The sequence below is a fragment of the Microtus ochrogaster genome, chromosome 5 (assembly GCF_000317375.1).
Source record: "Microtus ochrogaster isolate Prairie Vole_2 chromosome 5, MicOch1.0, whole genome shotgun sequence".
Classification (NCBI taxonomy): Eukaryota; Metazoa; Chordata; class Mammalia; order Rodentia; family Cricetidae; genus Microtus; species Microtus ochrogaster.
Genome location: NC_022012.1, coordinates 38,212,332 through 38,223,536, shown reverse-complemented (window position 1 = coordinate 38,223,536; position 11,205 = coordinate 38,212,332). Strand labels below are relative to the sequence as shown.

Sequence of the window (11,205 nt, the reverse complement as noted above, 5' to 3'; positions counted from 1 at the left end):
GAGACCAGCCTGGTCTACAGAGCTAGTTCCAGGACAGGCTCCAAAGCCACAGAGAAACCCTGTCTTGAAAAACCAAAAAAAATAAAAAATAAAAATAAAAAAATAAAGACCCTTAGAGCTCAAAGAGCATTCATTGCAGGAAGGGGGCTGCAGCGTGCCAGTAGCAGTACACACAGTGATGAGCGATGGACAGGTAAGCAGAGAAAATGGATGGGGGTGGGGGGCAGCTGTGGCATTTCCGTGTGCACGCAAACAGCTAACACTTTCTCCTGGATATGTGCTACAACCCATTGTTTCCTAGTTGTACCTGACTGGAGGAGTCTGGAGTCTAGACGGCTCAGATAGCATGCAAGAGACTATGCAGACCACCATCCAGGTCCCTGTCCAGGTACTGGCTGGGAGATGAGGGAGGAATAAACTAAAGTATTTGTAGGCTTCCCTCTCACCAAACTGTAATTCCTTGTGTCACCCAGCATGAAGAGGGTCCAGAGGATGACCCACAGCTGGTTGGAATCACTGCCCGGAACATTCCAAGAGGAGCCCAGCTAGCTGCTGAGAACCTGGGCATCAGCCTGGCCAGCTTGTTGCTGAACAAAGGAGCCAAGAACATCCTGGATGTTGCACGGCAGCTTAATGATGTGCGCTAAACTGTGTAGGGTCCAGGAGCCCTGCTGCCACTTTCCAGTGCCTACATGTCTCAAGTGCCCTGTGCTCCCCAACTTAGGGGGTGACTATCCCAGGAGATTGAACCACAGGGTGCTGAGACTTCGAGAAACATGCCTCACTGTGGGGCCCTCAATGACTGCCTCCCCCCTCAATAGCTGGGGCTTCATCTCTTTAGCCAATTTTTGAATGTAACCAGTGCCACTAACAATTAAACCAGTTGTGAATGTGGTTGTTTTGGTGGAGTTGGGGAAGATATGAATAAACCCAAAGCCCTTTTAAACTTGAATTTTGAATGTGGGACTTCTCTGTGTAAAAAAGAAAAAAATATATATATACACACATACACTTTGTGACTGCCTTATGTTCTCGGAATGTATCCCAGAAGTACCAAACAAGTACAGAGAACGGCCTTCAATTCCTACAGCCTGCTTGTCTCCATTTGACAGACCCACTTGTGTTAGTCTTTCCCGTTCATTCCCCTCGAGGGAACTTACTATATAGTTCCACTCCCACTTCGCAACACAGCATATGCCCATCACATGCCTCTATCACAGAGCTATCCCCAGCCCCGAACCTACAGCAATCCAAAAATTAAACCAAGACTCCATTTTTAAAAAACCAAACAATCCTTTAATAAAATTAGCCCACTGAATCTCCCCACTACCTAAGGTTCTAAACTTGGGATAGCTGCAAAATTCCAGTTCAGAAGCCAAGAGAGGCTCAGTCCATACAGGGTTTCATTGACATGTGCTGGTATCTAGATGTTCGGGTGGTGAGGTGAGTCGCCGGGGAGAAAAGGGAATGGCTAGGCCCGGTTGCCAGTCTCCTGCGGCAGGAACACAGGTCTTCTGTCCATAGGCCTGTACGCGTCTCCCAGTCCCGTTCCAGAAGGCATCCTGGAGAAAATCGGTTCCGTGTGATTTTGTCCCAGCCACACCACACACCGGCCTATGAATGGAGATGGGTGAGAATGGTCAGAGGCCAGGAAGGGGGACATAGAGGACCAAGCAGCACGATGTATTTCTCTTAACCAAAGCCCGGTAATCAAGTCACTTCCGAAGGTCCAGGCGAGGGCTAAGCACCAAGCTGAAGAGACGCCCGGGCTGCAGCTGCGGAGAGACTCACCTTCAGGCCCATCTCGGCCGTCCGCCACAGCAGAAGGTGTCGCAGCCTCTCCGCGCGGCCCATCAAAGACCGAGGCGAGACCGGCGAAGCTCCGCGGTTGACCCAGAGGCCGTGCAGGGAAGGTGAGGCAAAAAACGCGCGAGGGCAGAGAAAGGGGGTAGGACGGGGACGCGGCGGCCCGGCCCTCAGTGGCTCAGCTCTTTCTGTGAGGGAGGTGGTGGCCCTGAAAAGGGCCTTTGTGGAGGTGTGGGGAGGGCTGGGCGGCCACGGCGCGGGCTCCCTCAGTACTCCTGGGAGGCCTGGGTGGCCTTCTTGCCGCCCGCCGGCGCCTTGGGCCCCACGGTGGCGCTGGTTTTCTTGGGCAGCAGCACGGCCTGGATGTTGGGCAGGACGCCGCCCTGCGCGATCGTCACGCCGCCCAGCAGCTTGTTGAGCTCCTCGTCGTTGCGGATGGCCAGCTGCAGGTGGCGCGGGATGATGCGCGTCTTCTTGTTGTCGCGGGCCGCGTTGCCCGCCAGCTCCAGGATCTCGGCGGTGAGGTACTCCAGCACGGCCGCCAGGTAAACCGGCGCGCCTGCGCCCACGCGCTCGGCATAGTGGCCTTTCCGCAGCAGCCGGTGCACTCGGCCTACCGGGAACTGCAGGCCGGCGCGCGACGAGCGGGACTTGGCCTTGGCGCGGGCCTTGCCTCCGGTCTTGCCGCGACCCGACATCGTGTTCGAGGTAGAAGAGCAGAGCGCGAAGCTGACAAAGACAAACACCACCAACCGCCGCAGTCAACTGTCGCCGCGCGCGGGCGAGCCCGCCTTTATAAACTGCCTGGACACGCCCCCGCAGCCGCCCGATTGGCTCTTTTCTTTGATACCGGTCTCTGGTTGGTTGCAATTAACCTTTCGGTGACGTGCCTAGGCGAAGAGAGCTCGCCCGGCGATTGGTCCAATTTGAAAACCTTTTACCCGGGGAAGAAAGCAAGGCGGAGAGGCCTCGTTGGAGGCAAATCTGCCGGGGAAGCGGCCAATCCGTTTTAAGCGCGCGAAGTTTAAACGCAACTGCGCGCCATCAAAACCGGAAGACAAGGAGGGTGGAGTCTGGAGCCCCCTCTACTGTCTATGGGAAATCTGGGCCGGCCTAGGGTTTTAAAGGAAAAGGGTCAGCCATGCGGTGGTACTGCACACCTTTAATCCCAGCTCAGGAGGCAGAAGCAGAGACCGGTGGATCTCTGAGTTCAGCGTCAGCCTTGAACAGAGTGAGTTCCCCGACACGGGAAAACACGGTCTCGAAAAATAAAGCAAAAAAAAAAAAAAAAAAAGTTAAAAGGGCTGGGCTATAAACCACTACCGCCTTTCTCCTTCCGGGTCAGGATACTCCCACTCCCTCCTCAGATCTGGTAAAGGGAGGGTTTCAAAGAGAAGAAATGAGACCTGAGAGTTCAATTCTACGCCACAAAACTGAGCACTGTGATCCTTTACGCTATCACAAGTTTAGTATTTCAGTATTTATTCGACATGGTTTCAGTTCTGTCGCTTCTCGCAGGAAAGGGTCTGATGGGGCAGAGGTAGGCATCCTATTGGAGAAGGTACCCACCCCAATTCTTCTGATTGATCCTAAAATGCCCATACAGAAAATAAACAGTTGAGGCCGGGGCCACAGTTCAGTGGTACAGCACTTAGGTACAAGGAAGCCCTGAGCTCAATCCTCAAGCACCTCAAAGGTCAGGAAAAAGAGGGAGTGGAGTGGATACACCTACAGGAGAAAGTAAACGACAATCCTTTATTGTCACCATTTTGAGCGTATGGCCTGCCTTGGCTCTTCCTAATGGGAACATTTAAAGTCAAGTGTGAGGTTACCTTGGAGTAAGGGCCCTAACTCTAGCCCTAGCCCAGGTTCTCTCTCAAGGTCTGGCGAATTCCTTTAGAGTCAAGGCTCTGAAAGCTGAGCTGTAAATATCCGCAAAAGCTGCTACAACCCCTTATGAGACTGCAGAAGAGACAAAGGGAGAGAGTAGCGAGCTGAAGAAAATAGGCAAAGTCCAACGGATGGACTTTAAAGTCCAATAAGGTCCAGGACAGTAATCACAGGTGATGGGAGAAGCTAAAAACAAAACAAAAACGGCCAGTCAGAGAGGCCTGGACCAGACAGGCTGGTCCTGGGTGAGGTCCAGTGGAGACTGGGATAAAGGGCAATCTTCAGGGGAACTCAGACATCATAGAAGAGTCGGACAAGCTGGTAACGAATGGAGAAGGTGACCGCACTGCTCAGGATCTAGAAGGAAGAATGAACTGGAATAAGAACTGCGTTGAAATAGTTAAGAAAATTTGCATAATTCACCCCACCGTCAATCTTACCTGTAGCAGCAGCAAGAGCAGTGTGAGGTTTCTCTCATGTATGGGCCCGAAGACTTTGAGTAGCAAGTTGATGAGGGTCATGTTGTTACATTCAGTGAAGGCACCATCCTCATCCTCACCTCGGTGAACTGTCACTAGCCGAAGGTTCTCTGCTACCTGGAGGGACCAGAGGTAAAGACAGCTTCAGTAAAATATACTGAATATACATCCCATCAACAGGGGGTCTTCCTGACGTTCCCAAACTCCCCTTGGGTCTGAGAAGGCCTAGGTTTCCCTTTTCGCATGTTAAGGATGGTGGCCTGGGGCCTTACCTCCTTGTTACCTTGTTACCTTTAAAATAAAGGTGCCCAAGAAAGAGAGGCTCTTGGTCTTGAACTTGGAATAGCTCATCTCCAGTTTGCCTGTCTTCGCATTGAGTCTGTGAAGGGAAGACGGTTCCTTGTGATTGAACTTTCCCCCTGCGGTTACTAAGAAGATCACTTAAGCACTGACGTTTGTTTATGGTTCTGCTGCTTAGAGCTGGGTGATGGAAACTGTTGTAAGCAATACACATTACGGAAGGAAATGTGCTTTGTAAATTAGAGCGGGCTACCCACATAGAGTGATCCCTTATTTTCCCTCCACCTCTTACCCAGGAAATGGATAGAAAGGCTGGCTTTAGTTAACCCAGGTGAAAAACTATAATGACCCTTTCCAGTCCCAGAGTGGCTACCTGGGCATGCGGTGCCGCGGGCATGGGATGATGTGGAAGAGCTGAGGCAGCGAGTAGAGGAAATTGAATACTTGTGGCATAAAAAAGAGCAGCATGGTCTTGCTGAAGTGTCCCAAGATCCCCACCACAGCAAAGGTCATGCCAGCAAAATAACAGAAGGTATCTCCCACAAACACCTGGGACGGGTACCTGGATGGGAGAGAGGATCTGAGCCAGTGCCAGAGTCATTACAGACCCTTCCCTTCCCATCACGCACTCTCAGCAGCCTAGTCCTGACCTGAGTTCTAAGAGAAAGGCTGTTCCGGAAACTCTGCAGGACCCAAAGCCCCAAATTCATCTACTCCTGGAGGAGCCACAGCATTTGTTCCCAACTACCGCAGGGCAAACCGTAGTAAAACAGTAACAACCAGGCTGGATGTGTGGCTTAGTGATAAAGCAGTCACCTAGCATATACAAAGTCATGAATTTGATCCCCAGCATGGTATACGTGTGGTGGGGGTGGTATCTAATACCACAAGCCTGTCATCTCAGCTGTTGAAGAAACTGAAGGCAGAGTTGGGAGGCGGTAGAGGTAAGCGGATCTCTGTGCATTTGATGTCAGCCTGACCTACAAGAGCTAGGGCTGTTATACAGAGAAGCTCCGTCTCGAAAAACCAAAAGAAAGGAAGGAAGAAGAGAAAGAAAGAAAGGAAGGAAGGAAGGAAGGAAGGAAGGAAGGAAGGAAGGAAAGAAGGAAGGAAGGAAGGGCTGGAGAGATGGCTCAGTGGTTAAGAGCATTGCCTGCTCTTCCAAAGGTTCTGAATTCAATTCCCAGCAACCACATGGTGGCTTACAACCATCTGTAATGAGGTCTGGTGCTCTCTTCTGGCCTTCAGGCATACACGCAGACAGAATATTGTATACATAAATAAATAAATTAATTAAAAAAAGAAAGAAAGAAAGAAAGAAAGAAAGAAAGAAAGAAAGAAAAAAACTGAAGCTGAAGGCAAGGCAGGATGATTGTAAGTTCAAGTCCAGCTTGATAATACAGTAAGTGCAATGCCAACTTGGGTAACTTAAGTGAGACCCCTCACTCACCCATCTCAAAAGAAAAAAGAAAAAGGTCAGGAATACAGCTAACTAGTAGAGAGCTTGCCTAGCATTTCTAAGACCCCAGACCCCAGATTCAATCCCCTGTACCATAAATACACGAATGCTCACACTCACACACAAAACGAACAGGAATGGCAAACCACTACCAATGGAAGACCCAGAGAATACTCAACAAAGGTATGAACAATTTTAGTCTCTTATGTCCAGACCATCTCTCCCACATATGCCAATCACGTTCTCTCTTGTCCACAGGCCTACTTACCAGTTATGATACAGCAATCCCAAGGTGGTAAAAAAAAATGGTATCATGAAGTAGAGGGAAAAGACATGATCATCCCGATAATCACCTTTGGAGCAGAGTAAAAGCAAAGTTAGTACCCACACACCCTCCATGCACCTCGGTCTCATCTGTGTCTGATTTACATTCCCAGCCATTAGGAACACCTCAGGCAATTCACGTTCCAGACCAACTCTACCCCACCCTGCCCCCACTGGCCTCCACCTCCAGCCCCCTGGGATTACAGGTACTTGCCACCACACAAAACTTTAACTTCCCCTTTCACACCACCCAGGCGATTCCCAAAACTCTAGCACTTTCATTGAGCCTTCAAAAAAGCTAGTGACTGTCTTAAATGCGGTTTAGAAATTCCAGCAGGGGTTTGAATACCAGTTTTACTTCCTAGTTGTGTGGATTTGAATATGACACATTGAATTTCTCTAAGCTTCCGTCTGTCAAACTGGATAATGCCGGTTACACAGAGTCAACATTTGATTTAGACGAGATAATGCTTTAAAAGCGCTGAGTTTTAGCTAGGGGCAGGAATGGTACCCATGCCTTTAATCCCAGCACTTGGATCTCTGAGTGCCAGGGCTGCATGGTACGGCCCTATCTCAAAACAAAACAAAGTTCTTAGTTTTATTAAGCACTTGTTGAGGTCTATCAACTAAAGACAACCACAAATATCTAGTAGTCAAACTTGGGTTTACTTAGAAACTAAGACTTCTGAAACCATATACCACACAGGGAACCATAAAATGTTTCTCAGGGGTGCTGAGGGGCTTGTTTTAGGATTTGTTTTGTGTGATCTGGGAGAGGAAGAGAGGAAGGAGAGCTATGCTCTGCACTGGGAGCTCTGGGAAGGCACGAGTCATTTTTAGTATATATATATTTTAATCTAAGCAGTAGGAGGAAGTCAGGTGTGGTGCACACGTCTACAATGTACGCACGCAGGAGACAGGAAAAAGACGATGAGGAGTTTGAGGCCAGCCAGGTTACATAGCAAGACTGTCTCAAAACAAATGAATTGTTACTGGAAAAAGCTGTGCCCTCTCATGTTAGCTGAGAGAGGTTCCCGGTCATTTCATGTTGCTTAGTGTTCTGGGTTTGTCTGTACTCAAGACATGATTATTGGGGGGGAAGGGGGAGTCTTTGTGGGTTTTTTTTTTTTTGGTCTTTTTCCACGGTGGTCAGAGGGTGACCCTTTCTGATGCTGGGGTTCTCTGAAACTGTATGTCTGATAGAAATCACTGGTCTAGCTATTCACGACAAGCTATAAATGACAGCACTGCTGTTTCTCCTTCTCATGCTTAGCCCCTTACAGTTGTCTGCAGAGTAAATAGCTTCCATTCTAAATTCGCCTTTGTGTTGTCACTTTCCTCCAGGAATTCTCTAAACCCACACCAGGCAATTCCCTTAGCTCTCAGGTGTGTCTTCCTCCTGATCTCCAATCCCACCTACCTTCCAGTTCCACCAGGTTGAAGACAATGATAGAAGCACAGATGACCAGTGACTGGCCAGCCTCTAGGCCATTAATTCCTGCTAGGATGTTGATGGCATTAGTACAGAACACCGCAAGCAGTCCCATGTAGACATAGTACAGGATCCCTGGGGAAACAGAACAGGATGAATGAAAGGATCTGAACAGGCAAGGCCTAGTAGCCTTGGAAGGCTGGGATAGGAGGATTACCAGTTTAAGACCTGCCTGGGCTAAGTTCAAGGCAACTTAGTATGTGATCCTGTTTTGAATTTTTTAATTTATTATTTATTAATATTAAATATTATAAGTATTAATATTACCTATTTATGTGGTTATGTATTTTATGTATGTGGGTACTTTGTCTGCATGTACATCTGCACACCAGAAGAGGGCACCAGACTGTTGATGGCTGCCATGTGGGTGCTGGGAATTGAACTCAGGACCTTTGGAAGAGCAGAGCAGTGTGTGCTTTTTTTTTTTTTTTTTTTTTTTTTTTTTGGGTTTTTCGAGACAGGGTTTCTCTGTAGCTTTGGAGCCTGTCCTGGAACTAGCTCTTGTAGACCAGGCTGGTCTCGAATTCACAGAAATCCGCCTGCCTCTGCCTCCCAAGTGCTGGGATTAAAGGCGTGCGCCACCATCGCCCGGCTGCATTGTGTGCTCTTAACCACTGAGCCCAGGTTTCCTGTTTTGAAATTTTTAGAAAATGGAATAGAAAGGAAAAGCTTTGGTATAGTTCAGAGTGCTTGTCTAGCAAGCATGAGGTCTTATGTTCAATTCCTTATACAAGAAGGAAAGAAGAGATGGGAAAGAAGAAGGGAAGGAAAAAGAAATCCGAGTAGACACGGGGTCAGAAAAGGAATATTTATGGAGAATATGGACCACCAGGAAGGGTTTCTATTGGGATTTCAGAGGAAAAGGTACCTGAAGTAGGTCCCACGGGGCTACTCACCCAAGTCCAAATGCAGGCCCAGAATCCAGCGGAAGGGCTTGGGTACCACAATGGTTGTATTGCCAAAGTTAGTGAAGTAGACCATGAGGAGAGGTAGCGAGGCAGCTGTGGGCAGCAGCAGCTTGTGGCGCCAGCGCAGACTGAGTACATCATCAGCGAAGCCCAGGAAGATCATGCAGCAGATGGCAAGGAGGGCACCTATCAGGGCCACAAACTGGGGAAGGTTTGGGCAAGTCATGACTCAAGCCTGCTATTCTGCCTTTCAAGAATTCTTGCTTCCTGTCTTTTTCGGTTTTTTTTTTCCCTGTCTTTTTCTTTTGGAGTTTAGGATTGACCCCTGAACCCGGGGCTTTGGGTATACTAGGGAGGCTCTATCACTGAGCTATATCACCAGTCCAAGTATTTCTACAGTTGGGTCCACTGTAATCCAAATAACCCCAACCCAAGTAAGTACCCGGCCCAAGCCACCCGGCCCTACTAACGCACTTACTTCATGGTGGGGGAATGCCTTACACTGCTCCTCCACAAAGCAGTTCAGGAAGGGGAAAGGGATGAAGCAGAAGAGAATGATGAGGAAAACAGCACCGCTGATCACTCCCTGGGACTCTGGGCTGCAGCCCAACAGCAAGCGGCGGGGGAGGAAGAGGAAAGGGGCGTGGTCACTCACTAAAGTAAGGGTTCCGGAAACCCAAAGTGGCTTTCTTCCCAGGATTTTGTTTTGTTTGTTGAGGAGTAGTGAGTTTGTGCACAGGGAAAGTTTACCACTGCTAGACGTTCTGACACCCAAAGGTCCCATTCCGTCCCTCCCAGGATAGACAATTCTATCACACACACACACCCCACCCCGAGTTCTGGGTTGCCTGGGTTAGCTGTCTCCAGCAAAGCCAAGCATCTCAGTTCTCGCCCCAGTCTTGCACAACCTGGCACCCTACCCCAGCAAACTCGTGTGCCGTTACTCACATCTGCTGTCGGCTGAGCTTGTTGAGATCCTGGCCACAGAGGCGCGCGGCGATAAAGTGGCTACGGAAGGCAGGAATGAGGGTGACAGTAGCTACAAAACCCAGCAGCGAGCCGATCAAATTCACCAGCAGCGGTAGCGGCAACTCTGGGAAGGCCCACATGGTGACCCGCCAGGGGCCGCCGCTCCGCCGCCTAACCAACTAACTAGCAAACCGTGTACAATCTCAGAGGCCTCGGCAGTCCGCAGCGCCGCTCCCTACTCGCAGAGTATTCCCGCGCCAGCAGGAACAAAACCCAACTATGACCTGACCCTCCCTCCTGACCTGCAAGAGGATCTAAGAAGCAACCTCGGCTCTGCCCGGTTGCACCTACCCATTGTTTCCGCCCGGATCTTAATTGCAAAAGAACTACTGCCGCTGAAGACCAAGGCACCATTTTTAAAACGGGCACCAGAGCCGGACGAGTGGTGGTATTTTAAACTAAGCTTTTGTTCGAGAGGAGCGGCATCTTTAGAATTTTGGAAACGCAACTAAAAAAAAGATAAAGTGGATACTCTCGGAACATCATATTATACAGCTCAGAGCAGAAATACGCTTTGCCCAGTTTCAACATGAACGCTTCCTTGTACCACGTGGCTGACACAGCTTGTTCTGTGGTTCCATGTCGTGTCCCGTCCCACCCCGCCCGCCGGTCGGGCTTAAAGGGCTAGCAGCCTGAGATTAGTCTGGGATGCCGCGGGGCTGAAAATATGGCTACTGAGAGCCTTTCGTCAGGAGGGAAGAGAGTGTGGAACCACACCTGCTCTTTGCAGGAAAGCTGTTGCCAACACAGTAGGAAGCCAAGGTAAACACCGCTTCCAGAAACGCAGCCACAATTTGGAGGGATTTTGTAAATTCGAAAGCTCAGACGCTTGAAAAGCCCCTCCCATTCTTTTTCTTGCTCACGATCCAGGTACATTTCCCTCAACAACCCACCCACCTTATGCCTCCACGATAGCAGTTTGTTGCTGGGCAACCCACGGCTGCATTTCGCCACTGAGAGAGCTGTTTGTGTGTTCGGGTGTTGGATTTGAGCAGGGACTTTAACTTGGTGCTGGATCACAGCAGTGTGCCAAGCTCTCAAAACACGGAGACATACTGAGGCATTGGGAAGAGCTAATGAGGCAGGCGAGCTTAACCATACCTCCGGTGAGCCTGTGGGTCTCCAGTAAGGTTTCTTCCTCCAAGTCACTTGCCTTTTGACATATGTTCTGCAAGTAGCAGATTGATATCTTAGGTGGCAAATGTTTTCCATTTCTCAGAGAGGAATCCACCACAGAGAATTAGGGAGTTGGCAACAGTGTGGTATTTTGTCCATTCCTTTTAAATATAGCATGCTCCTAGAATCAGGGTGACGTTGACATTTTTTTAGGTCAAAGATAATCTTTTCTTTTCCTCCAAACCAGGTATGAAAATGTCCCTTTTACTTGAAAATGGCTCTTATTAACACTAAAGCCCTATATGTATGTATGTATGTATGTATGTCTGTCTGTCTGTCTCTCTCTCTCTCTCTCTCTCTCTCTCTCTCTCTCTCACACACACACACACACACACAATTTAC

The 11,205-nt window shown here is 49.3% G+C and overlaps 3 protein-coding genes across 3 annotated transcripts in view; 1 reads left to right on the top strand and 2 right to left on the bottom strand.

The window, feature by feature from the left end:
* The window catches only part of Hmbs (hydroxymethylbilane synthase), a 10,305-nt gene extending 9,298 nt beyond the window's left edge, over nt 1-1,007 (top strand). The window contains exons 12-14 of the mRNA XM_005347177.2: nt 140-193; nt 302-388; nt 474-1,007. Coding sequence (XP_005347234.1) covers nt 140-193; nt 302-388; nt 474-647 — 315 coding nt within the window. The 3' untranslated portion in view covers nt 648-1,007. The remainder of the gene's footprint in view (nt 1-139; nt 194-301; nt 389-473) is intronic.
* A 266-nt stretch (nt 1,008-1,273) lies between these two features.
* On the bottom strand, nt 1,274-2,957 carry LOC101982840 (histone H2AX). Its single transcript, XM_005347176.3, has 2 exons — nt 1,792-2,957; nt 1,274-1,614 (listed from the first exon to the last, which is right to left on the bottom strand). The coding sequence occupies exon 1, from the start codon at nt 2,502-2,504 to the stop codon at nt 2,073-2,075; it is 432 nt and encodes a 143-aa protein (XP_005347233.1). The 5' UTR covers nt 2,505-2,957; the 3' UTR covers nt 1,274-1,614; nt 1,792-2,072.
* A 310-nt stretch (nt 2,958-3,267) lies between these two features.
* Nucleotides 3,268-10,246, bottom strand: Dpagt1 (dolichyl-phosphate N-acetylglucosaminephosphotransferase 1). Its single transcript, XM_005347175.2, has 9 exons — nt 9,607-10,246; nt 9,137-9,257; nt 8,647-8,860; nt 7,679-7,825; nt 6,203-6,287; nt 4,849-5,037; nt 4,467-4,554; nt 4,137-4,292; nt 3,268-4,053 (listed from the first exon to the last, which is right to left on the bottom strand). Exons 1-9 carry the CDS (start codon nt 9,765-9,767, stop codon nt 3,988-3,990), a joined length of 1,227 nt encoding a protein of 408 aa, XP_005347232.1. The 5' UTR covers nt 9,768-10,246; the 3' UTR covers nt 3,268-3,987.
* Between the last annotated feature and the right edge of the window lie 959 nt (nt 10,247-11,205).

Bases quoted from the DNA above. Each gene is read 5' to 3' on its own strand.
- LOC101982840 (XM_005347176.3), bottom strand. From the start codon at position 2,504: ATGTCGGGTCGCGGCAAGACCGGAGGCAAGGCCCGCGCCAAGGCCAAG.
- Dpagt1 (XM_005347175.2), bottom strand. From the start codon at position 9,767: ATGTGGGCCTTCCCAGAGTTGCCGCTACCGCTGCTGGTGAATTTGATC. The intron at 8,861-9,136 runs GTAAGTGCGTTA...AACCTTCCCCAG, and splicing joins AGGCATTCCCCCACCATGAA to TTTGTGGCCCTGATAGGTGC. The intron at 4,555-4,848 runs GTAGCCACTCTG...TTCCCTTCACAG, and splicing joins CCGCGGCACCGCATGCCCAG to ACTCAATGCGAAGACAGGCA.